General features: G+C 43.3%; 2 protein-coding genes across 6 annotated transcripts in view; one reads left to right on the top strand and one right to left on the bottom strand.

Moving 5' to 3' along the window:
* The first annotated feature begins 9831 nt into the window (after nt 1-9831).
* LOC110535312 (single-strand DNA endonuclease ASTE1) lies at nt 9832-13264 on the top strand. The gene is made up of 4 exons (XM_036966645.2): nt 9832-11777; nt 11861-12074; nt 12164-12335; nt 12464-13264. Exons 1-4 carry the CDS (start codon nt 10476-10478, stop codon nt 12879-12881), a joined length of 2106 nt encoding a protein of 701 aa, XP_036822540.2. The 5' UTR covers nt 9832-10475; the 3' UTR covers nt 12882-13264.
* A 4708-nt stretch (nt 13265-17972) lies between these two features.
* LOC110535504 (calcium-transporting ATPase type 2C member 1) overlaps nt 17973-26829 on the bottom strand; it is a 47741-nt gene continuing 38884 nt past the window's right edge. For all 5 annotated transcript variants that reach the window (XM_090222414.1, XM_090222421.1, XM_090222416.1 and 2 more), the window contains exons 15-26: nt 25937-26041; nt 25610-25766; nt 25327-25497; nt 24998-25095; nt 24629-24679; nt 24049-24215; nt 23843-23911; nt 23620-23736; nt 23005-23152; nt 20910-21005; nt 20645-20786; nt 17973-20204 (exon numbers count right to left, since the gene is read on the bottom strand). In XM_090222414.1, the coding sequence (XP_090078540.1) occupies nt 20071-20204; nt 20645-20786; nt 20910-21005; nt 23005-23152; nt 23620-23736; nt 23843-23911; nt 24049-24215; nt 24629-24679; nt 24998-25095; nt 25327-25497; nt 25610-25766; nt 25937-26041 (1455 nt within the window). In that variant the 3' untranslated portion in view covers nt 17973-20070. The remainder of the gene's footprint in view (nt 20205-20644; nt 20787-20909; nt 21006-23004; nt 23153-23619; nt 23737-23842; nt 23912-24048; nt 24216-24628; nt 24680-24997; nt 25096-25326; nt 25498-25609; nt 25767-25936; nt 26042-26829) is intronic.

Here is a 26829-nt window from a genome sequence, read left to right on the forward strand (position 1 = left end):
CTCCAAAGATTTTCTATGGGGTTGAGATCTGGAGACTGGCTAGGCCACTCCAGGACCTTGAAATGCTTCTTACGAAGCCACTCCTTCGTTGCCCGGGCGGTGTGTTTGGGATCATTGTCATGCTGAAAGACCCAGCCACGTTTCTTCTTCAATGCCCTTGCTGATGGAAGGAGGTTTTCACTCAAAATCTCACGATACATGGCCCCATTCATTTTTTCCTTTACACGAATCAGTCGTCCTGGTCCCTTTGCAGAAAAACAGCCCCAAAGCATGATGTTTCCACCCCCATGCTTCACAGTAGGTATGGTGTTCTTTGGATGCAACTCAGCATTCTTTGTCCTCCAAACACGACGAGTTGAGTTTTTACCAAAAAGTTATAGTTTGGTTTCATCTGACCATATGACATTCTCCCAATCTTCTTCTGAATCATCCAAATGCTCTCTAGCAAACTTCAGACGGGCCTGGAAATGTACTGGCTTAAGCAGGAGGACACGTCTGGCACTGCAGGATTTGAGTCCCTGGCGGCGTGGTTTGTTACTGATGGTAGGCTTTGTTACTTTGGTCCCAGCTCTCTGCAGGTCATTCACTAGGTTCTTGTGATCATTTTGACCCCACGGGGCGAGATCTTGCGTGGAGCCCCAGATCGAGGGAGATTATCAGTGTCTTCCATTTCCTAATAATTGCTCCCACAGTTGATTTCTTCAAACCAAGCTGCTTACCTATTGCAGATTCCCAGCCTGGTGCAGGTCTACAATTTTGTTTCTGGTGTCCTTTGACAGCTCTTTAGTCTTGGCCATAGTGGAGTTTGGAATGTGACTGTTTGAGGTTGTGGACAGGTGTCTTTTATACTGATAACAAGTTCAAACAGGTGCCATTAATATAGGTAACGAGTGGAGGACAGAGGAGCCTCTTAAAGAATAACCAAATACTTATTTTCCACCATAATTTGCAAATAAATTCATTAAAAATCCTACAATGTGATTTTCTGGATTTTTTTATTCTCATTTTGTCTGTCATAGTTGAAGTGTACCTATGATGAAAATTACAGGCCTCTCATCTTTTTAAGTGGGAGAACTTGCACAATTGGTGGCTGACTAAATACTTTTTTTCCCCCACTGTAGATGTAGATTTTTATGAATGTTAAAAGACGTTAAAGTTTATAATATACTGTTACGGTGCGTGAATGAGGACCCAAAAGCGAATCAACTTAAACAGAGCTTCTTTAATTACCAAACATAGGTAGGCTCAGATGGACCGGCAGATTCCGACAGGACAGGACAAGGTTACAGCAAACATGACGACAGTCTGGTTCAGGCATGAATGACACAAACAAACAAGAATCCGACAAGGACAGGAGCAGAAACAGAGAGAGATATTGGGACCTAATCAGAGGGAAAAAAGGGAACAGGTGGGGAACGGGGTGAATGGGTAGTTAGAGGAGACAAGGGACAGCTGGGGGAAAGCGGGGGAGAAAAGGTAACCTAACACGACCAGCAGAGGGAGACAGGGTGAAGGGAAAGGACAGAGACAAGACAACATGACAGTACATGACATATACAATATATAAAAACATTTGACTTTGTTTAATATGTTTTTATTTCTTTGCTCTCTACTGTAAAGCGTATTTTGGTCTTTGAAAATAGCTCTATAAATCCCATTTATTGTTACTATGACACTACTGCTGCTCTGGACATATTTTATCATCATTTTATCATCAAAATGAAAAATAACATTTTAACCAGCTGTTGTTGAGAACTATTGGGTATACACACTAAAGCCTCTCTCTGCTTTGGCAGTATATTTTATATGGAAATCTTAAACTGAACAAAACTTTACCTCAATCTGAGCAAAAATGTGTTACGTCAGTGACGCTGAAAACGTGTGACACTCAAACCCTTCCCCAGTTAGCAGACACTTAAAAATAATTACAAAAATGTAAATGTACTGTACCAGTCAAAAGTTTGGACACACCTACTCATTCAAGGGTTTTTATTTATTTTGACTATTTTCTACCTTGTAGAATAATAGTGAAGACATCAAAACTATGAAATAACACCAATGGAACCATGTAGTAACCAAAAAAAGTGTTAAACATATGACTTTGCCTTGATGACAGCTTTGTACACTCTTGGCATTCCTGTCTCTCTTGGCTAAGCGTTGAGGAAACACTGACTTCTTGTTTTTATAAGAAACATTCATGTGTTGTAAATTCCAAATTGTTTGCATAGTCAACTTACACACAGCACTGACACACACACACTTACCCCACCAGACATGCCACCAGCAACCCTTCATGGCACAACGCCTCTCCCCCATGTGACCTACTTGTTGTGTGTATGTACTGTACTGACGTGTGTAATGCGCACACACACACACTGTTAATGTTTTTAAATGTACTGACGTGTGTAATGCGCGCACACACACACTGTTAATGTTTTAAATGTACCGACGTGTGTAATGCGCACGCACACACACTATGCTAATGTTTTTAAATGTATGTAAATTGTAAAGTATTTGGTCTGTAATGTCTTTTTCGTTGTGTCAGATCATTGACATCGGCTAATGGGGATCCTAATAAATAAAAATTTTTATTTTTTATTAATCATTAGTCCCTGCGATGATCGTCTCATGTACTCCGTCCATTGATCTAAATAAAATATGAACACTGACGATTATTTACCATTGATGAGAACCACATGTATTTATGGATAATAATTTGGGTTAGAAATGTCCTCTTGATTCTTGCTGGTCACCTGTAAAAGATGAGAAATGTGTATTTGAGTTTGGTGTCAACATATGGTTTATTGCCGAAACCTACCGTTGTGCTTCTCTCTGTAAAATGTTACTCTTTCTTTACTCATGTATGTAGTGGTCAGAAGTTACCTCTATAATGTGATCATTGAAATGTTAAGGTGAATCTTCAGAAATGTAAATTATTACCTTCTATTCCTCGTTTATTGATGAGGGTTCTGTTAATTTCCTGTTCAGAGAATTGACGGGCAAATGAGGCACTTTCGAGCGCATGGTTTTTCATTGATGGGTAATGGCGTAGTAGCTTATCCATGAGGATGTACATGTTTGCATCCCATATTGTATTTATGCTTAAAGGGACATTTGAAAAATGTTCAAGTTCATATTGATCATCTCCAGCACCACTCCAACATCAACATATGTGAAAATGGCACTTTGTTACAGTTGAATTCGGAAGTTTACATACACTTCACAATTCCTGACTAATCAAAATTACCTGTCTTAGGTCAGTTAGGATCACCACTTTACTTTAAGAATGTGAAATGTCAGAATAATAGTAGAGAGAATTATTTATTTAAGCTTTTATTTCTTTCATCACATTCCCAGTGGGTCAGTTTTACAAAAGCACTTCAGGTAAAGAGCTTTTTTATGTCTTAAAGGGGCAGTGTTGTATTTTGAGACAGGCTTCAATAAGATAAGTAGCCAATAGGCAGAGGGTAGCATAATGTGTCTGATTCTCTATAGTAATGGTATGGGATTAATAATGCATTTGGTTTTCTAAAGTGGTTTCTTGCATCAAACAACACAACATTTTCAGTCACCTCCTTGTCTGAAGAACAAGTGGATAAACAGGTTAATGTCAAGCCCTGCATGATTTTATCAAAAGTCTCAAGGAATGTACAGTTGAAGTCGGAGGTTTACATACACCTTAGCCAAATACATTTAAACTCAGTTTTTCACCATTCCTGACATTTAATCCAAGTAAAAATTACCTATCTTAGGTCAGTTAGGATCACCACCTTATTTTAAGAATGTGAAATGTCAGAATAATAGTACAGAGAATGATTTATTTAAGCTTTTATTTCTTTCATCACATTCCCAGTGGGTCAGTTTACATACACTCAATTAATATTTGATAGCATTGCCTTTAAATTGTTTAACATGGGTCAAACATTTTGTGTAGCTTTCCACAAGCTTCCCACAATAAGTTGGGTGAATTTTGGCCCATTCCTCCTGACAGAGCTGGTGTAACTGAGTCAGGTTTGTCGGCCTCCTTGCTCGCACACTCTTTTTCAGTTCTGCCCACAAATGTTCTATAGGATTGAGGTCAGGGCTTTGTGATGGCCACTCCAATACATTGACTTTGTTGTCCTTAAGCCATTTTGCCACAACTTTGGAAGTACACTTGGGGTCATTGTCCATTTGGAAGACCCATTTGCGATGGGATTTAACTTCCTGACTGATGTCTTGAGATGTTGCTTCAATATATCCACATAAATTTCCTCCTCATGATGCCATCTATTTTGTGAAGTGCACCAGTCCCTCCTGCAGCAAAGCACCCCTCCACAACATGATGCTGCCACCCCTGTGCTTCACGGTTGAGATGGTGTTCTTCGGCTTGCAAGCTTCCCCATTTTTCCTCCAAACATAACGATGGTCATAATGGCCAAACAGTTCTATTTTTGTTTCATCAGACCAGCGGACATTTCTCCAAAAAGTACGATCTTTGTCCCCATGTGCAGTTGCAAACCGTAGTCTGGCTTTTTTATGGTGGTTTTGGAGCATTCGCTTCTTCCTTGCTGAGCGGCCTTTCAGGTTATGTCGATATAGGACTCGTTTTACTGTGGATATAGATACTTTTGTACCTGTTTCCTCCAGCATCTTCACAATGTCCTTTGCTGTTGTTCTGGGATTGATTTGCACTTTTCGCACCAAAGTACATTCATCTCTAGGAGACAGAACGCATCTCCTTCCTGAACGGTATGACGGCTGCGTGGTCCCATGGTGTTTAAACTTGCGTACTATTGTACTATGTGGTGCCTTCAGGCATTTGGAAATTGCTTCCAAGAATGAACCAGACTTGTGGAGGTCTACAGTTGTTTTTCTGAGGTCTTGGCTGATTTCTTTTGATTTTCCCATGATGTCAAGCAAAGAGGCACTGAGTTTGAAGGTAAGCCTTGAAATACATCCACAGGTACACCTCCAATTAACTCAAATTATGTCAATTAGCCTATCAGAAGCTTCTAAAGCCATGACATAATTTTCTGGAATTTTCCAAGCTGTTTAAAGGCACAGTCAACTTAGTGTATGTCAACTTCTGACCCACTGGAATTGTGATACAGTGAATTATAAGTGAAATAATCTGTCTGTAAACAATTGTTGGAAAAGTGACTTGTAGATGTAGATGTCCTAATCGACTTGCCAAAACGATAGTTTGTTAACAAGAAATTTGTGGAGTGGTTGAAAAACAAGTTTTAATGACTCCAACCTAAATGTATGTAAACTTCCAACTTCAACTGTATGTTTTGTGGGGAAAAAGATAGAGGAAGATGTGTTTGCAATGACATGCATGATCCTGTATGCATTGTGTGATTTAAACCAATTATGATTGGGCATTGTCTACTAATTGGTTGATGATATTATTGGAAGGACTTATCTTTTTTTCTACAAAACATAAAAATATGCCATTTTCACACATGTTGATGTTGGGGTGGCTCTGGATATGAATATAAAGTAAAAAAAATATATTGAAAGGTATCTTTTAAGCATGGTGCACCGTTATTGATGGTAATATGTATGTTTATGACCTGAGAATGTAATGAATGTAATTATTGTCTTTTCAATGTTAATTGATCGTTGTGTCATGCAATGTTCCCTCTGCCACCCAGCGCAGAGTGCAGCAACATTTCAGCTCACTGACAGAAGCACAACATTGAACTTCACTGAACTTTCTAGAGTTTTCCCTGTTATTTAACACTATCAACGTTTCCCTTTACTGTGGGTATTGTGATCGAATCAACGCAATATTAGCCACTTTCAATGCAACATGCCAGATAAAAAAACGATGCAAAAAAATGTTGTTATAGGCAGAACGCATCGGAGTAAGATTCTATTGCGCAAGACTCAGTCTGTACTCTACACAGACCAGTGAGGCATAACCAATCAGATCTGCAGTAGGCCTATATGCAAATCAATAATTTCCATATATGGATCTGTGCCATTTACTTTGATCTGGACTGTGTTTACAGCTGTGGTCATGAGTAGATGCGCTTGTTTTGAGATCAAAGCAACAGCTGCATGTAGCCACTATGGTGGAGAAATGACAAGATTATGTTATAATACTGTATTGAATGGTTTTTTTATGCAATAGAATAGGCTTCTATTAGTACTCTCACATCTGTGTCTGTTTGAACCTGAGGCTCAACACTGACAATTGATTTATGAATGGTTTGGTGACAAAACCTAAAGCATGCATTCCATAGAATGAGTTGGTGTTTGTGTTCTGTAAGGTACCAGGGAGAGATGGCTCAGGTATAGATAATGATGAGAGGAACATTGTCTTAGGGGCCAAACTCTGGTTTCCCAGCGATCCGTCCAGGACCAAAAGCTGCATCCCTGTGACTTCATGTCCCATCGTCTCAACTCTGCAGAGAGGACCTATGACGTTGGGAACCGGGAACTCCTAATGGGTAATATGGCTCTGGAAGAGTGGAGACACTGGCTGGAAGGGGCAGAACATCAATTTTCGGTATGGACTGACTAGAATAATTTAGAATAACTCTGCACTGCCAAGCGCCTTAACTCCAGGCAAGCCCGTTGGGCCCTGTTATTTACCAGGTTCAATTTCACCATCTCCTACCGCCCAGGGTCCAAAAATGTGAAGCCGGACTCCCTTTCCCGCCTGTACAGTTCCTCTGCCACACCCTCTGAATCAGAGACCATCCTCCCTGCTTCATGTTTGGCTGTGGTCCACAAAGCACAACGTACCCAGCCGGACGATGAGGTGGGGGCCCGTCTAACCGGATGTTTGTTCCTGATTCGGCCCAGCCTCAAGTCTCGGAAAGGGCTCACTCCTCCAGGCTTACCTGTCATCCTGGTGCTCGCCGTACCCTGGCTTCCTCCGACAACACTTCTGGTGGCCCACCATGGCTTCTGATGTCTCAGCCTTTGCCGCTGCTCAAAGCAAGACTCCGCGGCAAGCTCCATCTGTCCTCCTTCAGCCACTGCCTGTTCCTCATCGCCCCTGGTCCCTCATCGCCCCTGGTCCCTCATCGCCCCTGGTCCCTCATCGGCCCTGGTCCCTCATCGACCCTGGTCCCTCATCGCCCCTGGTTCCTCATCGCCCCTGGTTCCATATTTCCCTGTATTATGTCACTGGGCTTCCTCCATCAGATGGGAACACCACCATCCTGACAGTGATTGACAGGTTCTCCAAGGCCGCCCATTTCATCCCTCTTCCTAAGTTACCTTTAGCCAAGGAGACGGCCCAGCTCATGGTGCAGCACGTCTTCCGAATCCATGGACTCCCGGTCAACATTGTCTCGGATCGGGGTCCTCAGTTTTCGTCTCGATTTTAGGGCATTCTGCACCCTTATTGGGTAGTCGGCCAGCCTGTCCTCCGGGTTTCATCCCCAATCCAACAGCCAGCCGGAGCGAGCCAATCAAGACGGCACTCCGGTGTCTCGTTGCCAGTAAAACCCCACCACCTGGAGTCAGCAACTGGTCTGGGTGGAATATGCCAGGAACACTCTCCCCTGCTCGGCCACTGGACTCTCCCCCTTGTAATGCTCCATGGGGTATCAGCCTCCGCTCTTCCCAGAGAAAGAAGTTGAGGTCAACATACCTTCAAGCCCAGATGTTCGTCCACCGCTGTCGGCGTACCTGGAAAAGAACTCGGGCGGCTCTTCTCAAAACCCCCTCCAGGTATCGTCGACAAGCAGATCACCACCGGACTCCGGCTCTCCGCTATCGTATCGGGCAGAGGGTATGGTTGTCCACTCGGGACCTGCCCCTCCGGGTGGAATCCCGCAAAATTTCCCCCCATTTCATTGGTCCTTTCCCCATTTCTAGAGTCCTTAGTCCCACTGCTGTTGCCCCGTACCCTCTGTGTTCACCCTACTTTTCATGTGTTCAGGATTAAGCCCTTGTCTCACAGTCCTCTGTCTTCTATTTCTAGGTGCCATGTAAGCCTAGATACAATGTATTGTAATGACAAAGCGTTGTCTGCTTGTAATAATGATGCACAAAATGATCAATACAAATGATTGTGCTGTTTAAGCCGACTGTCATCGCTTGCACTGATGACTGAGTAATGTTTGTACTGATGACTGAGTAATGTTTGTAGTGATGACTGAGTAATGTTTGTACTGATGACTGAGTAATGTTTGTACTGATGACTGAGTAATGTTTGTAGTGATGACTGAGTAATGTTTTTACTGATGACTGAGTAATGTTTGTACCGATGACTGAGTAATGTTTGTACCGATGACTGAGTAATGTTTGTACCGATGACTGAGTAATGCTTGTACCGATGACTGAGTAATGTTTGTACCGATGACTGAGTAATGTTTGTAGTGATGACTGAGTAATGTTTGTACTGATGACTGAGTAATGCTTGTACTGATGACTGAGTAATGTTTGTACTGATGACTGAGTAACGTTTGTACTGATGACTGAGTAACGTTTGTACTGATGACTGAGTAATGTTTGTACTGATGACTGAGTAATGTTTGTACCGATGACTGAGTAATGTTTGTACCGATGACTGAGTAATGCTTGTACCGATGACTGAGTAATGTTTGTACTGATGACTGAGTAATGTTTGTACTGATGACTGAGTAATGTTTGTACTGATGACTGAGTAATGTTTGTACTGATGACTGAGTAATGTTTGTACTGATGACTGAGTAATGTTTGTACTGATGACTGAGTAATGTTTGTACTGATGACTGAGTAATGTTTGTACTGATGACTGAGTAATGTTTGTACTGATGACTGAGTAATGTTTGTACTGATAACTGAGTAATGTTTGTACTGATGACTGAGTAATGTTTGTACTGATGACTGAGTAATGTTGGTACTGATGACTGAGTAATGTTTGTACCGATGACTGAGTAATGTTTGTACTGATGACTAAGTAATCTTTGTACTGATGACTGAGTAATGTTTGTACTGATGACTGAGTAATGTTTGTAGTGATGACTGAGTAATGTTTGTACCGATGACTGAGTAATGTTTGTACCGATGACTGAGTAATGTTTGTACCGATGACTGAGTAATGTTTGTACTGATGACTGAGTAATGTTTGTACTGATGACTGAGTAATGTTTGTACTGATGACTGAGTAATGTTTGTACCGATGACTGAGTAATGTTTGTAGTGATGACTGAGTAATGTTTGTACCGATGACTGAGTAATGTTTGTACCGATGACTGAGTAATGTTTGTAGTGATGACTTAGTAATGTTTGTACCGATGACTGAGTAATGTTTGTACTGATGACTGAGTAATGTTTGTAGTGATGACTGAGTAATGTTTGTAGTGATGACTGAGTAATGTTTGTACTGATGACTGAGTAATGTTTGTACTGATGACTGAGTAATGTTTGTACTGATGACTGAGTAATGTTTGTACTGATGACTGAGTAATGTTTGTACTGATGACTGAGTAATGTTTGTACTGATGACTGAGTAATGTTTGTACTGATGACTGAGTAATGTTTGTACTGATGACTGAGTAATGTTTGTACCGATGACTGAGTAATGTTTGTACTGATGACTGAGTAATGTTTGTACTGATGACTGAGTAATGTTTGTACCGATGACTGAGTAATGTTTGTACCGATGACTGAGTAATGTTTGAATGGTTTTAGACTAGTTGTTTTGGTTTGACTGCTTTACCAATGAAAATGGTTGGCTACTGGCAGCTCAATGCAGTATGAACAAAACAAGCTCAACCACAGTTTAATTGTTTTCTAGGCCGATATTTATTATTGTCACGTTTTTTGTGTTGTTTATCAGATGATTTATTTTGGGGCTGTTATAATCAAGGATACTCATTTGTTAATATTTAGTTGTTTTTTTTATCACTTTTTTTTATCACTTACCATTGATGTGTCCCAAGAAACTTGAAAAAAATTTATCATCAGTCATTCTGTTCCAGTTCCTAATATTGTTCTATAGAAACGGTTATTTTATACACAATGTAGCCGATTTATTGTCCATAGTGTTTCCTGGTTTAGTTAAGTTTTAAGTGAGAATATGGAGCATACTATTGGTAGCGTATTAACAAGCTTATTTCCATTAGGGGGTAGATTATGACCTGGTGTAGCAGTCCATTTTAGAGAGTGTATTCTTCATTAGATTATGGTTAATCATTGTCCGATTTCTTATCAGATAAAATCTTTACATACAGTGTATAAAAGTTATGTTCCTCATCACATCTAATAGGATCACTTCTTATCAGCATACAGTCATAGTTACTGGTTGGTTTGTAGTTCCCCTTGATTCAATTAGCTATGCTGTTTTGCCTTTTTAAAGTCCCATGAACTATTACATACCTTCTGTGACAAGAGACAATATGGGAGTGACAGATATGAGGTAAGGAAAGTGAAACTTAAGGAAAGATAAACTCATACATTGTAATAATACTAGCCTCACTCAGTCAGTCCCATGACTGCTGAAACTCTTCACTAAGAAATACATCACATGCCAGACAGAGCACACCATGGGCGTCCAGGGATTGACCAGCTTTATGGAGGAGAATGGAAACATTTTAAAAGATGTTCACCTCAGAAACAGCAAGTTGATCATCGATGGTAGTAATCTGTTCAACTTGCTTTATTTTGACTCAGGTTTGGATCAGAGTCATGGAGGGGATTATGATGCTTTTGAGGACCAGGTCTGCAAGTTCTTTAAGGCTCTGAGAGACTGCGACATTGACCCCTTTGTGATTGTAGATGGGGGCTCCGACTACACCGACAAAAAGTTTGAAACAAAAAAAAACAGAGCTCTATCAAGGATCAACAGAGCGAAAAGCTTGTCCATGGGGCTTCAGGGGAGCGGTGGTATATTACCAACCCTCATCAAACATGTCTTCAAACAGGTCCTCATCAGCCTGAATGTGCCGTACGCACAGTGCATTTGTGAGGCAGACCAAGATATAGCCTCCCTGGCTCGAAGTTGGAACTGTCCAGTGCTGTCCAATGACAGTGACTTTTATATCTTTGACATCCAGGCAGGATTTCTGCCCACCTCCCATTTTCACTGGCAGAGAGTGTCTATGCAACGCGGGAGCTCTATAAGATACATTCCCTGCAAGCAGTACACCACAACAAGCTTCTGCAGACACTTCAACATCAACAGACAGGTTCTCCCAGTCTTCGCTGCCATGTTAGGAAACGACTACGTCAAGTTGCATAACATGGGTGTTTCCCTCAGGTGGGAAGAATACACGTCAATGGAAGGAAGGTTTGCCCGCTTCGACGGCTTGCTGAATTGGCTGGCCCGCTTCCATGGGCAGAAGGATGCCTTGGACTCCGTGCTCAGGCTCATCAGTCATTGTAACAACAGACAGAAAACAGGTGCTGTCCTCCATGGCCTCTCCCTGGGCATAGAAGAGTACCATCTTCCCCCTAGTTGCCTGGAGCGGTTCTTCAACGATGGAGTGGGACCAGGGCCCGGCCGTCTCCCAGAGCCTCTGAGGGTCCTTCCAGACTGGACCCTGCTGCCATTGATGGAAGGTAGACTTCCCTCCTGCATGGTAGACGTGCTGCTGCTGGGAAGGATGATGCAGGGTGCCCAGGTGGAAGATCCCAGCTTGCCATGTGGGAACAACACCTCTCGGTCCATACGACAGGTACTCTACGGGCTGCTGCTGGGTGGGAGGAGGGCAGACCACAGCCGTCAGAGACCCCCAGTGGATGAAGTGGAGGAGTATTACAGGGAAGGCAAGAGCCTGACCAGCAGCATGGTTGAAGCCATCCTTCCCAGTGCTGCAGAACATATACAGCTAGACACTCTGCATCAGGTATGTATACATGTGCATGATATAGTATACAGTATATTCAAACATACTGCTGTTGATTCTCATTATCTTGCTGTGTTCCTTAGGCTCCAAGGTTAGTGCAGCTTAAGGTGTTTTTGGAGACACTTGGTGTGTCCCAGTCCACTTTGAGCGGTGTCCCGCCTCATCTGCGTCTTCCTGTGGCTGTCACCTGCTACTGGCTGAGGCACGCCCATTCCCCTCCAGAACTCCCTGTCCTGCAGGCCCTGCTACTAGGATTGGTGTATGGAGAGCTCTGTAGAAAGAGAAAGAGCCAAAGAGGTATGGCCCAGAGCATCTACGAGAAAACACACCATTTAGAATTGATGAATATCGAAGTGTAGCCACTGACTCCTCCTTTTGTGTAACAGGGTTTATGGAGGGACCAGTGTTGGAGAGGCTGAGAGGGCTGATTCAGAGAGGTAGAAGGAGCCTAGACCTGGGTGTGGCCCACGCCTACAGCCAGTGGCAGTGCTGCCTGAAAGAAAGCCTTCACCTCAACCAACTGCTGTGCTTCCCTCTAGACGAGCCTCAGTGTGCCTGGTAAGGTGTCCCTTCCTAAGTCAACCCTTGGCCCTAAACTTAGAGCAGTGGGATTCATTCACATTGCATTTCATCCCAGCAGAAACAGAGATAATTCAACCATCTTTTGTTTCCTGGGTGGCGTCTAGGCTGTACAAGGGCACTCTGGTGCACCAGCTTGTGACCAAACTGAGAGGGAGGTTAACCCCGGATTCTCTCCTGATGGGAGACCTTGGCTCTGGACAGCTGTATAGGGCCATGCTGGGAGCCATACTCAACTCCCATGATTCTCATGAGGCAGCTGTCATCCCATTTGTGTCTGGGCTGCAGAGGGCCACACCTCCATCCTTGACACAGCCACTGGACGATCTGACGGCCCATCTACACATTCTGGCTCTGGAATATGATGATGATGATGGTGCTGGAGGTGGGAGCAAGGCCAAGTCAGAGGACGATCTGGGTTGGACTTTGGTCTCAGTGCGGACCCGGCACAAGAGCAAGGACAGATTCAACCGAGCTAGGAATCCAGAATTCTCCCGGAAGCAGGGGCGGATCGGCTGGGAATAGGGAGGGACCATTATATAACGGTTTAGATATATAGACGTTCTGCTCAACTCTTCAATGTTTTTATTGTTCTTGTGTGTACCTATTATGACTTAATTTACATTTTATTAGCATGAACTATAATAGAAGTTATGATAAGTTTGACTTTATTTAATATGTTTTTATTTCTTTGCTCTCTACTGTAAAAACTTATTTTGGTCTTTGAAAATAGCTCTATAAATCCCATTTATTGTTACGATTATATTACTGCTGCTCTTGAAATATTTTATCATCAAAATGAAAAATAACATTTAAACCAGCTATTCTTGAGAATGATTGGCTATACACACTAAAGTATATCTCTGCTTTGACAGTATATTTTAAATTAAATTCTTATTCTGAACAAATCTTAGATAGTCATTTTTACCTCTATGAGCAAAAAATGTGTTACTTCAGTGACGCTGAAAACGTATGCCACCTAAACTGATTATACAGTACCAGTCAAAAGTTTGGACACACCTACTCATGCAATGTTTTTTTAAATGTTTGTTTTTACATTTTCTACATTGTAGAATAGTGAAGACATCAAAAATATAAAATAGCACATATGGAATCATGTAGTAACCAAAAAAAGTGTTAAACAAATCAAAATATAATTTATATTTTAGATTCCTCAAAGCAGCCACCCTTTGCCTTGAAGACAGCTGCACACTCTTGTGAAAAGACTGCCTGCATCACTTCATGTTTTTATAAGAAACATTCATGTTTTGGAAATTCCAAATTGTTTGCATAGTCAACTTACACACTCATTCTCCGGACATGCTTTTTTTCCGGATGCCCCAAACAATCGGAAAGTGGATTCATCAGAGAAAATGACTTTACCCCAGTCCTCAGCAGTCCAATCCCTGTACCTTTTGCAGAATATCAGTCTGTCCCTGATGTTTTTCTTGGAGAGAAGTGGCTTCTTTGCTGCCCTTCTTGACACCAGGCCATCCTCCAAAATTCTTCGCCTCACTGTGCGTGCAGATGCACTCACACCTGCCTGCTGCCATTCCTGAGCAAGCTTTGTACTGGTGGTGCCCTGATCCCGCAGCTGAATCAACTTAAGGAGACGGTCCTGGAGCTTGCTGGACTTTCTTGGGCGCCCTGAAGCCTTCTTCACAACAATTGAACCGCTCTCCTTGAAGATCTTGATGATCCGATAAATGGTTGATTTAGGTGCAATCTTACTGGCAGCAATATCCTTGCCTGTGAAGCCCTTTTTGTGCAAAGCAATGATGACGGCACGTGTTTCCTTGCAGGTAACCATGGTTGACAGATGAAAAATCAAAATCAAATCTAATTTATTTATATAGCCCTTCGTACATCAGCTGATATCTCAAAGTGCTGTACAGAAACCTAGCCTAAAACCCCAAACAGCAAGCAATGCAGGTGTAGAAGCACGGTGGCTAGGAAAAACTCCCTAGAAAGGCCAAAACCTAGGAAGAAACCTAGAGAGGAACCAGGCTATGTGGGGTGGCCAGTCCTCTTCTGGCTGTGCCGGATGGAGATTATAACAGAACATGGCCAAGATGTTCAAATGTTCATAAATGACCAGCATGGTCAAATAATAATAATCACAGGCAGAACAGTTGAAACTGGAGCAGCAGCATGGCCAGGTGGACTGGGGACAGCAAGGAGTCATCATGTCAGGTAGTCCTGAGGCATGGTCCTAGGGCTCAGGTCCTCCGAGAGAGAGAAAGAAAGAGAGAGAGAAATAGAGAATTAAAGAGAGCATACTTAAATTCACACAGGACACCGGATAGGACAGGAGAAGTACTCCAGATATAACAAACTGACCCTAGCCCCCCGACACAAAATACTGCAGCATAAATACTGGAGGCTGAGACAGGAGGGGTCAGGAGACACTGTGGCCCCATCCGATGATACCCCCGGACAGGGCCAAACAGGAAGGATATAACAATGATTCCAAGCACCACCCTCCTTTTGAAGCTTCCAGTTTGTTATTCAAACTCAATCAGCCTTGTCCTCTTCAAGACTCACACCTGTGTTAACGAGAGAATCACTGACATGTCAGCTGGTCCTTTTGTGGCAGGGCTGAAATGCAGTGGAAAGTTTTTTTGGGGATTCAGTTCATTTGCATGGCTAAGAGGGACTTTGCAATTAATTACAATTCATCTGATCACTCTTCATAACATTCTGGAGTATATGCAAATTGCCATCATACAAACTGAGGCAGCAGACTTTGTAAAAATTAATATTTGTGTCATTCTCAAAACTTTTGGCCACGACTGTACTATATGTAGAGGACTTCTGTTGCCTTAGCCATAAAAACTAATTTCTCAAAGCAACATCAATGAATTAGCTACCTTTCCTGGTTCATATCTAAAGGTCAACTTGGAATGGGTATGACTCAATACTCAAATAACCCATAATCAACTGAACCAGTCTTTATAATCCTGGGAATTCAGTTATATTTAATCCAAATGATTATCAAAACAAGCTTGTTAATTGATCGATTCTGCATTGTGAAATTTAACCCACGAATGTCTCGCTGTACCAAACCAGGCAGAAATACAGTAAGCAAAATGTGTTTTTGTGTATGAGCCTGTGTTTGTGTTGCTTCACAGTCCCCGCTGCTCATAAGATGTATTTTTATCTGGTTTTAAAAAAAAATCTAAATGTACTGCTTGCATCAGTTACTTGATGTGGAATAGAGTTCTATGTAGTCATGGCTCTATGTAGTATTGTGCGCCTCCCGTAGTCTATTCTGAACTCTATTCTGGACTGTGAAGAGACATGGTGGCATGTCTTGTGGGGTATGGATGGGTGTTGGAGCTGTGTGCCAGTAGTTCAAACAGACAGCTCGGTGCACGCAACATGTCAATACTTTTCACAAATACAAGTAGTGATGAAGTCAATCTCTCCTCCACTTTGAGCCAGGAGGGGGTGTAAAGCCATAACACATACGTTTTTCCAGCACCAGACTATGATCGATAATTTCAAAAGCCGTACTAAAGTCAATCAATCAAATGTATTCATAAAGCCCTTCTTACATCAGCTGATGTCACAAAGTGCTGTACAGAAATCCAGCCTAAAACCCCAAACAGCAAGCAATGCAGGTGTAGAAGCACAGTGGCTAGGAAAAACTCCCTAGAAGGGCCAGATCCTAGGAAGAAACTTAGAGAGGAACCAGGCTATGAGGGGTGGCAAGTCCTCTTCTGGCTGTGCCGGGTGGAGATTATAACAGAACATGGCCAAGATGTACAAATGTTCATAGATGACCAGCAGGGTCAAATAATAATAATCACAGTGGTTGTCGAGGGTGCAACAGGTCAGCACCTCAGGAGTAAATGTCAGTTGGCTTTTCGTAGCCGATCATTCAGAGTATCTCTACCACTCCTGCTGTCTCTAGAGAGTTGAAAACAGCAGGTCTGGGACAGGTAGCACGTCCGGTGAACAGGTCAGGGTTCCATAGCCGCAGGCAGAACAGTTGAAACTGGATCAGCAGCAGGCCAGGTGGACTGGGGACAGCAAGGAGTCATCAGGCCAGGTAGTCCTGAGGCATGGTCCTAGGGCTAAGGTCCTCCGAGAGAAAGAAAGAATTAGAGAGAGCATACTTAAATTCACACAGGACACCGGATAAGACAGGAGAAATACTCCAGATATAACAGAATGACCCTAGCCCCCGACACATAAACTACTGCAGCATAAATATTGGAGGCTGAGACAGGAGGGGTCGGGAGACACTGTTACCCCCGGACAGAGCCAAACAGGTAGGATATAACCCCACCCACTTTGCCAAAGCACAGCTCCCACACCACTAGAGGGATATCTTCAACCACTAACTTACCATCCTGAGACAAGGCCGAGCATAGCCCACAAAGACTGCCACCACGGCACAACAAAACAGCCCCCACAATCATCAATTTCTCTCAGACAATCATCAGTCATTTGTGTGGGGCTAGGGTCAAGTGCTGTGCTTGTTGACTCTCCTTTATAAGTGTGCTGAAGGTCTGTTGTCAATTTGTTTACTGTAAAATAGCATTGTATCTGGTCTACTAAGCTTATCTATATCGCTGGAAGTTTCCTTACTAAATAAGATCAAAAGGAAACTATCATAAGTGATCACATGCCAGACACTCCTCCACTAGAGCATTACTGGCATATTTGTTTTCATTTTCATACGGTCCATCACATTGGTAGGTGTTTTTGCCCTGTAGTAGGCCAGGTACTCTACGGGCTGCTGCTGGGTGGGAGGAGGGCAGACCACAGCAGTCAGAGACCCCCAGTGGATGAAGTGGAGGAGTATTACAGGGAAGGCAAGAGCCTGACCAGCAGCATGGTTGAAGCCATCCTGCCCAGTGCTGCAGAACATATACAGCTAGACACTCTGCATCAGGTATGTATGTATACATGTGTATGATATAGTATACAGTATATTGAAACATACTGCTGTTGATTCTCAAATTGAATCTCTTGCTCTGTTCCTTAGTCTCCAAGGTCAGTGCAGCTTGAGACGTTTTTGGAGACCTTGGTATGTCAGTCTACGTTGCCACGGGTTGAGGCATGCCCATCCCCCACCAGACCTGCCTCTTATTTGACCTGCCTCTACATTTTATGGCTGTCATTGACATATTTCATAGTTAATGCTAAAAACAAGTTTATAAAAGATAGATGTAGATTATAAAATGATAAAGACAGAAACTTTTATATATAAAAAGCTCATGATAAGTTTGACTTTGTTAAATTTGCTTTTATTTCTTTGCTCGTTGCTGTAGTGTATTTGGGCTTTGAAAATAGCTCTATAAATCCCATGTATTGTTACTATTATATTACAGCTGCACTGGAAACATTTTATCATCAAAATGAAAAATAACATTTTAACCAGCTGTTGTTGAGAACTATTGGGTATACACACTAAAGCCTCTCTCTGCGTTGGCAGTATATTTTATATGGAAATCTTAAACTGAAAAAAAACAAACAGATTTGTAAATTTTAGCTCAATCTGAGCAAAAATGAGATTATCAGAATCGGTGTCAGTGACACTGAAAACATGACACAAACCCTCCACCCAGTTAAAACACACTTCAAATATATATATACACACACACATTTTCATTAATGTACAGATTTATTCTCATACCATCACAACAGAGTACTGTCTTCAGCTGTGCAACACACACAACAAATCATAAATAAACAATTAAAATAATTGTAGCTGATTTGGCCTGTCAAATGGACCAAAGCAGAGAGTATAACCTCTTGTAAAATAAAGAACGTGTAATAGAAAGAGCTGGCGATGTTAGCCTGTACCCGCTAGGTGCTGCGGTAGGTAGAGGACTTCTGTTGCCATCTATAGCACAGACAAAAACTCATTTGGAAAGCAACATCAATGAATTAGCTCCCGGTCCTAAAAATGCTGAAACAACTCCATCTCCTGGTTCATAAAGAAATAAACCTGGAATGGGTATGACTCAAATAAACCATTATCAACTGAACCTGCCTTTATAAACCTGGGAATTCAATTATATTTAATGTAAATGATTATCAAAACAAGCTTGTTAATTGAGTGATTCTGCATTGTGAAATAAAACCCAGGTATGTCTAGCTGTACCAAAACAAGGCCTCGGAGGCTTCTGGAAAGAGCACGAAGAGAAAAATGTGCTTAAAATGGCCACTTTTGACCCAAGACACAAGCAAAATGTATATGAACAGTGCATGTACAGTAAATGGTTGTCATGGAGATAAATATTTGCACTTAATTTACAGTGTGTAAAATAGAGGCAGAATATTAAAAGGCCCATTTTTTTTTATCTCAATATCAAATCATTTCTGGGTAACAAATAAGTACCTTAAAGTGACCTTCTTCAATCAAAAAGCAGTCAAAAACAAACTGAAATAGCTTCCTAGCAAGAGGAATTTCCTCAAGCTAAAATGTTGCTATGACTGTCTAGGAGTGGCTGAGTGGGGAGGGGAAAACTGAAAACCAGCTATTATTGGCATGTCATCAGGCAGGCCAAAACTCCATTCCACCAAAACAGGCTGGCATTTTTCAAACAGCTCTGACACTAAAAGGGCACTAATCATCATTTCACAGTACTATTCCAACCTCATAGTGTGGAAATATATATAAAACACAGGAAAAATAACATGTTTGACAGCACTGGACCAAATACCTCTGTGCCTTTCATTCAAGGCAAACAGTTAATTCCCTAAATGGAAAAAATAATGTAGGTTTGATACAGGGCAAGTGAAAGATTTTGGGGAGGCAGACCGTGGCTGGGAGGGTGGGGACTGGGATAGAATTAACTGTATAGTACTGCTTGATCACTGGGAAAATAAACTGCTGAGTGATGGTCCAAAACACAGAATGTCTCCAGGGGCAACTAAATAGATAGCCAGAGTGGAATTAAATGAAACGCCAAATGAAGGCCATCAGCCCTAATATGTGAGAAAAACCAAACCAAACGTATCTTCTGAAGAAAATGTATTATATTCATCCACCAAAATAACACGGTTTAGTGGTCAACTCTTCCTAAAGTCTATACCAAAACAAAAGTATGCTCACAATTATCAATCCTAAATTGGTTGGAAGTTGATGGTGAGATTGCTACTAGCATGAAAAGCTGGAATGCATGAAAGTAACATCTCTAGACTTCTACAAAGCTATGGTTAGCTACCTGCACTCGAAGCAAGGTGATGACGAATAAGAACAGTTACAAAATTCCATTTATGTTCATGAACCCCAAGACATGAATAGTTGCTCTACAAACAATTATGCTGTCCTTAATTGGTCTTAAAACCTAGACGTGAGTAGTTGATCTACGAGCAGTAACATTGTCCTCTCAGATCACGACACCATAGACATGAATAGTTGCCACATGAACAACAGTTACAATGTCTCATAAATAAATCCCCTCCTGAGTTCCTGGAGGATGGTAGAGTCTGAAAGCAGCACGCCAATGCTTCTCGCAGGGGAGAGGTGGAGGGCAGGGGGGCACTAAGGTTGAGATCCTCTTCGCCCACTTCCAATCCATGACTGAACAGTGAATACCAGCGAGGGACAGCAACTGTTTGAGTTCTCTCTCCAGTCCCTGTGTTCAGACCAAATAACCATTGCATCCATCTACATGTACCACCCACCCACAAACAACCCAGCCCCGCCCCCTCCTCTCCCCTATCTACTCTGTCACACAGAACGCAATGTGCGTCATACATCGTGGAAGGAGTCTTCTTCAGACACTGTGGTTCTCCTCTCCCTCACTGCTCTCCACCTCTCCACCCACTTTATGGCCTCAGAGACCATGCAGACAGAGGACGTGAGGCCCACCAGGAACAGCAGGTCTGGAAGGGAAGAAGAGATGGACTGTTACTACAGCACATATAAACCATCACCTCCATCACTAACAGACCAGTGTCCGTCTCAGAACAGGAGAGCTGATGTAGGGAATCAGCCCCCCCGTCCATTCATTACGGCGGCAGGAAGCCGAGGTTAGAGCGTTGGGCCAGTAACCGAAAGGTCGCTGGTTTGAATACCGTGAAAAGTATGTCGCTGTGCCCTTGAGCAAGGCACTTACCTAATTTGTTCCCAGGGGCGCTGTACAATGGTTTCCATTTCACACTCGTGTGTAACAGGACAAATATAAGCACCCTCGAAATGATTGTGATCTAAAAAGGCTAAACTGATCCTAGACCAGAACTCCTATTCTGAGATGCTTTATGAATACAGGCCCTGAAAGCTTAGGTTTAATCTTTAGCTCAGTGGGCTAACATGTATTTCTTACCAAAGATGCTGAGGCTCTCTGTCTGGAAGACACTCTGCAGTGGAGGGAAGTAGATGACCGCCAGCTGGCCCATGATGGAACCCAGCACCGCGTAGCAGAACATCTTGTTACTGCACAGGCCCATCTCATGGACCATACGAGTCTGACAGAGAGATAGAGAAACAGAGACCGTCATCATTAATCAACAATAGATCCTAGGTGACATGTTTCTGCCCACTAATCTCTCAGATCCTTCATCCTGTACAGGGCACAGCAGTGCACCCACCTGTGAGCGTGAGCTGAGGGCGTTGAACATGTCGAAGAACACAAAACAGGTGAAGGTCATGGTGGTGTCTCTGGGAGTGATCAGATTGTCCTGCAGCTGAGAGGAGGAGAAACAAACACATTGATGGAAATAGAAGTCAACTGATACAGGAAATAGGTGGGGATTGGCTTCGATTCACTATTAAATGTGATCAGTGTGTTTTATTTTTTGGGTTCACACATTTATTAATCTGAAAACACACGTTCCACATCAAAAGTAAATCAGCAGACCGCGTCATTACAGTACACAGTAGACCGCGTCATTACAGCACACAGTAGACCGCGTCATTACAGCACACAGTAGACCTCGTCATTACAGTACACCGCGTCATTACAGTACACAGTAGACCGCGTCATTACAGTACACAGTAGACCGCGTCATTACAGCACACAGTAGACCGCGTCATTACAGTACACAGTAGACCGCGTCATTACAGTACACAGTAGACCGCGTCATTACAGTAGACCGCGTCATTACAGTAGACAGTAGACCGCGTCATTACAGTACACAGTAGACCGCGTCATTACAGTACACAGTAGACCGCGTCATTACAGTACACAGTAGACCGCGTCATTACAGCACACAGTAGACCGCGTCATTACAGTACACAGTAGACCGCGTCATTACAGCACACAGTAGACCGCGTCATTACAGCACACAGTAGACCGCGTCATTACAGCACACAGTAGACCGCGTCATTACAGCACACAGTAGACCGCGTCATTACAGTACACCGCGTCATTACAGTACACAGTAGACCGCGTCATTACAGTACACAGTAGACCGCGTCATTACAGTACACAGTAGACCGCGTCATTACAGTACACAGTAGACCGCGTCATTACAGTACACAGTAGACCGCGTAATTACAGCACACAGTAGACCGCGTCATTACAGCACACAGTAGACCGCGTCATTACAGCACACAGTAGACCGCGTCATTACAGCACACAGTAGACCGCGTCATTACAGCACACAGTAGACCGCGTCATTACAGCACACAGTAGACCGCGCCATTACAGCACACAGTAGACCGCGTCATTACAGCACACAGTAGACCGCGTCATTACAGCACACAGTAGACCGCGTCATTACAGCACACAGTAGACCGCGTCATTACAGCACATAGTAGACCGCGTCATTACAGCACACAGTAGACCGCGTCATTACAGCACACAGTAGACCGCGTCATTACAGCACACAGTAGACCGCGTCATTACAGCACACAGTAGACCGCGTCATTACAGTACACCGCGTCATTACAGTACACAGTAGACTGCGTCATTACAGTACAGAGTAGACCTCGTCATTACAGTACACAGTAGACCTCGTCATTACAGTACACCGCGTCATTACAGTACACAGTAGACCGCGTCATTACAGTACACCGCGTCATTACAGTACACAGTAGACCGCGTCATTACAGTACACAGCAGACCGCGTCATTACAGTACACAGCAGACCGCGTCATTACAGTTCACCGCGTCAATACAGTACACAGCAGACCGCGTCATTACAGTACACAGCAGACCGCGTCATTACAGTACACAGCAGACATCATAATACTACTGACTGTAACAGGCCAGTCATACTACTACTGATTGTAACAGGCCAGTCATACTACTACTGATTCTAACAGGCCAGTCATAATACTACTGATTGTAACAGGCCAGTCATACTACTACTGATTGTAACAGGCCAGTCATACTACTACTGATTGTAACAGGCCAGTCATAATACTACTGATTGTAACAGGCCAGTCATACTACTACTGATTGTAACAGGCCAGTCATACTACTACTGATTGTAACAGGCCAGTCATAATACTACTGATTGTAACAGGCCAATCATAATACTACTGATTGTAACAGGCCAGTCATACTACTACTGATTGTAACAGGCCAGTCATACTACTACTGATTGTAACAGGCCAGTCATAATACTACTGACTGTAACAGGCCAGTCATAATACTACTGATTGTAACAGGCCAGTCATACTACTGATTTGATAGAAGTTTGAATGATGAAGAACACTACGATGATTATAGCTACTTGCCTCTCTCCAGAAGACGAACAGGGTGCCGCATACGATGACGAGTGCCGACACCAGCACCTTGACTAACAGACTGCGTGTGAGGATGCTGTCCTGCACATTCCTCGGAGGCTTCCGTATGACATCCTTATCCACTGGCTCCACTCCCAGACTACGGATGACAGAGGATTACATGGATTTCCATCTACGGTAATTACCACTAACTATTTTTACACAAAGGATCAGTAATTGTGACTTTAAATCTGGTAGATTTAAATATGAAAGCAGCACGTAGCCTAGCGGTTCGAGATTTGGGCCAGTAAGCGAAAGCTCGCTAGTTTGAGTTCCCGAGCTGACAAGGTGAAAAAAATTAATCTGTTGATGTGCCCTAATTGCTCCAGGGTTACCGTTGATAATGGCTGACCCTGGCCGTGACCCCACTCTCCGAGGGTTGGGATATGCAAAAAATACATTTCCATTTCACACAAATGCGTATAATACACACTTGTGTGAAACAGGACAGATATAAATCACCCACCAAATTCTTAAATTATTATTATATAAAATCTTGTGAAACTGAGAGCAGACCATTTTCATGACAAAAGAATACAGTTCCCATAATGCTTTGTGTTGTCTCACCTCTGAGCGGGAGGTCCGTCCATGATGATGTTGATCCACAGGATCTGCATGGCGTTCAGAGGGTTGGGGAAGTTCATCAGCGTTGCCAGGGAGATGAGGGTGAGCGCTGCAATGCTCCTAGGAAACACAATAATGCCAATTTAATAATATTTACAAGAAAGTGGCCCATATAGCATTGTTTCAAGGAATCTCTTTATCAAAAATGTAGCTCTCCATCACTCACGTGCTTAGCTGGAAGCGGACAAAGTTTTTAATGTTGTTGTAAATGCCTTTCCCTTCCTCGATGGCAGACCTAGGACGAAACAGAATGACAGAAATATAACTCATTTTGCTAAAGACACATTTCTCGAAATCATGATGGCTTTGAAGACCAAAATAATGAACAAACTGGGTAACATTATAAAGTGTTACTGCAAACTGTTTCCTCACAAGATGGTCTGAAAGTCATCGTCCACTAGGATCATGTCTGCTGCCTCTTTACAAACGTCAGTGCCAGTCTGGCCCATGGCAACGCCGATGTCTGCTGCTTTCAGCGCTACGGCATCATTCACACCATCACCCGTCATCGCCACCACAGCACCAATGTTCTGGAGAGACTGGAATGAGAGGGAGCGAGCAGATAGAAGTCAACCCTTGTAATAAATCCACATTATAGTCATGAATTAAACTCCTGAAAGAACACAACAGTTTTTAGTTAATGAATCGAGTTCCCTGATCTTGGTTGAACTCATTCCTTTAGATTAAAGGGATCTGAAATGATGGAGTGTATTTTCTAATAATTGTGTGATTTTCATTTTCTTCACTAGCACTCGCAACACTAGCGACTGGAAAACTACCAGGTATACCGTAGACACTTCCCCGTGACTGAATGTCACAAATTGAGGTGGGAGTTTCTAGAGACTTCCCAGGGCTTTGGAGCCACATGCTGCCAGGCCAGGCTCTGCCTACGCAGAACGGGCATTCACACATCATCTCATGCCAGCTGGCTGACACTTGGCTGGGTTCTCACCTTGACTATCTTCAGCTTGTGTCTGGGGCTGGCCCGGTAGAACACCACGATCTGGAGGAGGCAGAGACATCACCCTGTTAACCCAGCCCTGTTGGACATCACCCTGTTCACCCAGCCCTGTTAGACATCACCCTGTTCACCCAGCCCTGTGATAGTGAGTGATATCAGCAAGAGCAGCGTGTGGGTTTCTCTGTTCCTTGATGTGAACATAATGATAAAGGTATTCAATTCAAATCCAACAACTTAAATTGTCCACTTAGGACAATTACTATGTGAAGCCGGTACACTCTGTACTATTTAAAGAATAAGGATTGTGAGTCGGAGAAAGTCACAGTGTATTAGAGCCTGCGTTTGTTGATATGTTCCTACCCTGGGCACCATCTGAGACAGCTGTTGGAGGTCCATCTGGTCCACCTCCTCTCCAGACAGAGACTGGGAGCCCTTGGTGTAGATTCCCAGACGGCCCGCTGAGGACACACAAGGACACACACGCACGGTCAGATATTGCATCCCCATTTCATCATACGTTCTTGCAAAAAATGTATCTCGGAGGTTGCAAGAGGGAGATTACAAGTTACAAGTGGGGGGAGATTACAAAAGGGAGATTACAAATTACAAGAGAGAGATTACTAAAGGGAGATTATAAATTACAAGAGGGACAGAGAGATGAAGATAGAGAGGAAAAAAGTGCGCCTCACCTATGGACACAGCGGTCTCCTGGGAGTCTCCAGTGATCATCTTGATGGCCACTCCTGAGCTGATGAGCGTGCCCACAGCCTCTTTGACCCCTGACCTGGGCGGATCGATGATGCCCACCAGGCCCAGGAACGACAGGTTGCCCATTTCCGAACCCGACGCAAAAGCCAGAACTGCACCGGAAAACAAGACAGAAGATTACATTGTTGTTACTTTAGCGACCCCGAAGGAGAAAAAAAGGTAGGGCTTTACTTGGAATCGGGAATGACACCAACCCCCCTTTACCTCTGAGGCCTGAGGATCCCATGTAACTCTTCTGCTGCTGGTAGAGCTCCCTCTGCTGGTGGTTGAGAGGTAGTGTTGCACCTTTGCTGTGGTAGTAGCTACAGAATCGGATGACCTGCTCGTAAGCCCCCTTCATGTAATACACACCTGGCTGGTCCTGAGGTAACACATCATCAAGGACAGAAAACACCATGACACATTCATCACACTGAACCGCGTCGGACAACACTACTACAGATAAAATGGCTCTTCGCTGTGTCCATGTTACGTAGAAGAGACAGTGAATGTGGAAAGGAGTAAGGGTGTTGGCGCTCTGGACTGACTGACCTGCTGAGTGCGGTGGACACAGCGGACGGCCATCCACTTCTGTTCTGAACTGAAAGGGTTTTCCTCCAGACGTACATACTCCTGCTGCTGCCCTTCTAGACCCATCTGCAGGGAACGTACTTTAGTGACTGGCTTCTGTTCATCTTTGTGTGTGTGTGTGTGTGCCAGAGAGAGTGAGCATGTAATAGTTTCTCCCTCTGCGGACTGGTTAGTTTTCTAGTCACACCTGTAGGAGTGTGTATTCTCGTTGGTGACACACAGTCATCGAACCGAGTCTGGAAGTGTCTCACCCACATACATACGCACACACACACACACACACACACACACACACACACACACACACACACACACACACTGAGTGAAGAGCTACAAGCATTTGGGTCTTTAATCTGTCACTAGTTTGGGCATTTCCATCTCCAATTGTAATAATGATGCATTGTCAAGTCCCACACTGTTACCAAGGCAGTCGCTACCACAGGGCATGAAACTTGGTCCTGCTAGTCTACTGCTTTTGTCTGTGATACTGTGTTAATAATCTGAAGGGGTCTCACAGACACACATATTTATTTAACCTTTATTTAACTAGGCAAGTCAGTTAAGAACAAATTCTTATTTACAATGACGGCCAACCGGAAGGCAAAAGGCCTCCTGTGGGGACGGGGGCTGGGATTAAAAATAAAAAAAATAGGACAAAACACACGTCACGACAAGAGAGACAACACAGCATATAACCCCTATGTGTTAATAATCTGAAGGGCTCTCACAGACACACATATAACCCCTGTGTGTTAATAATCTGAAGGGCTCTCACAGACACACATATAACCTCTGTGTGTTAAATAATCTGAAGGGCTCTCACAGACACACATATAACCCCTGTGTGTTAATAA

The sequence above is a fragment of the Oncorhynchus mykiss genome, chromosome 3, assembly GCF_057628025.1.
Source record: "Oncorhynchus mykiss isolate SJ-2025 chromosome 3, ASM5762802v1, whole genome shotgun sequence".
In the NCBI taxonomy this organism is placed as follows: Eukaryota; Metazoa; Chordata; class Actinopteri; order Salmoniformes; family Salmonidae; genus Oncorhynchus; species Oncorhynchus mykiss.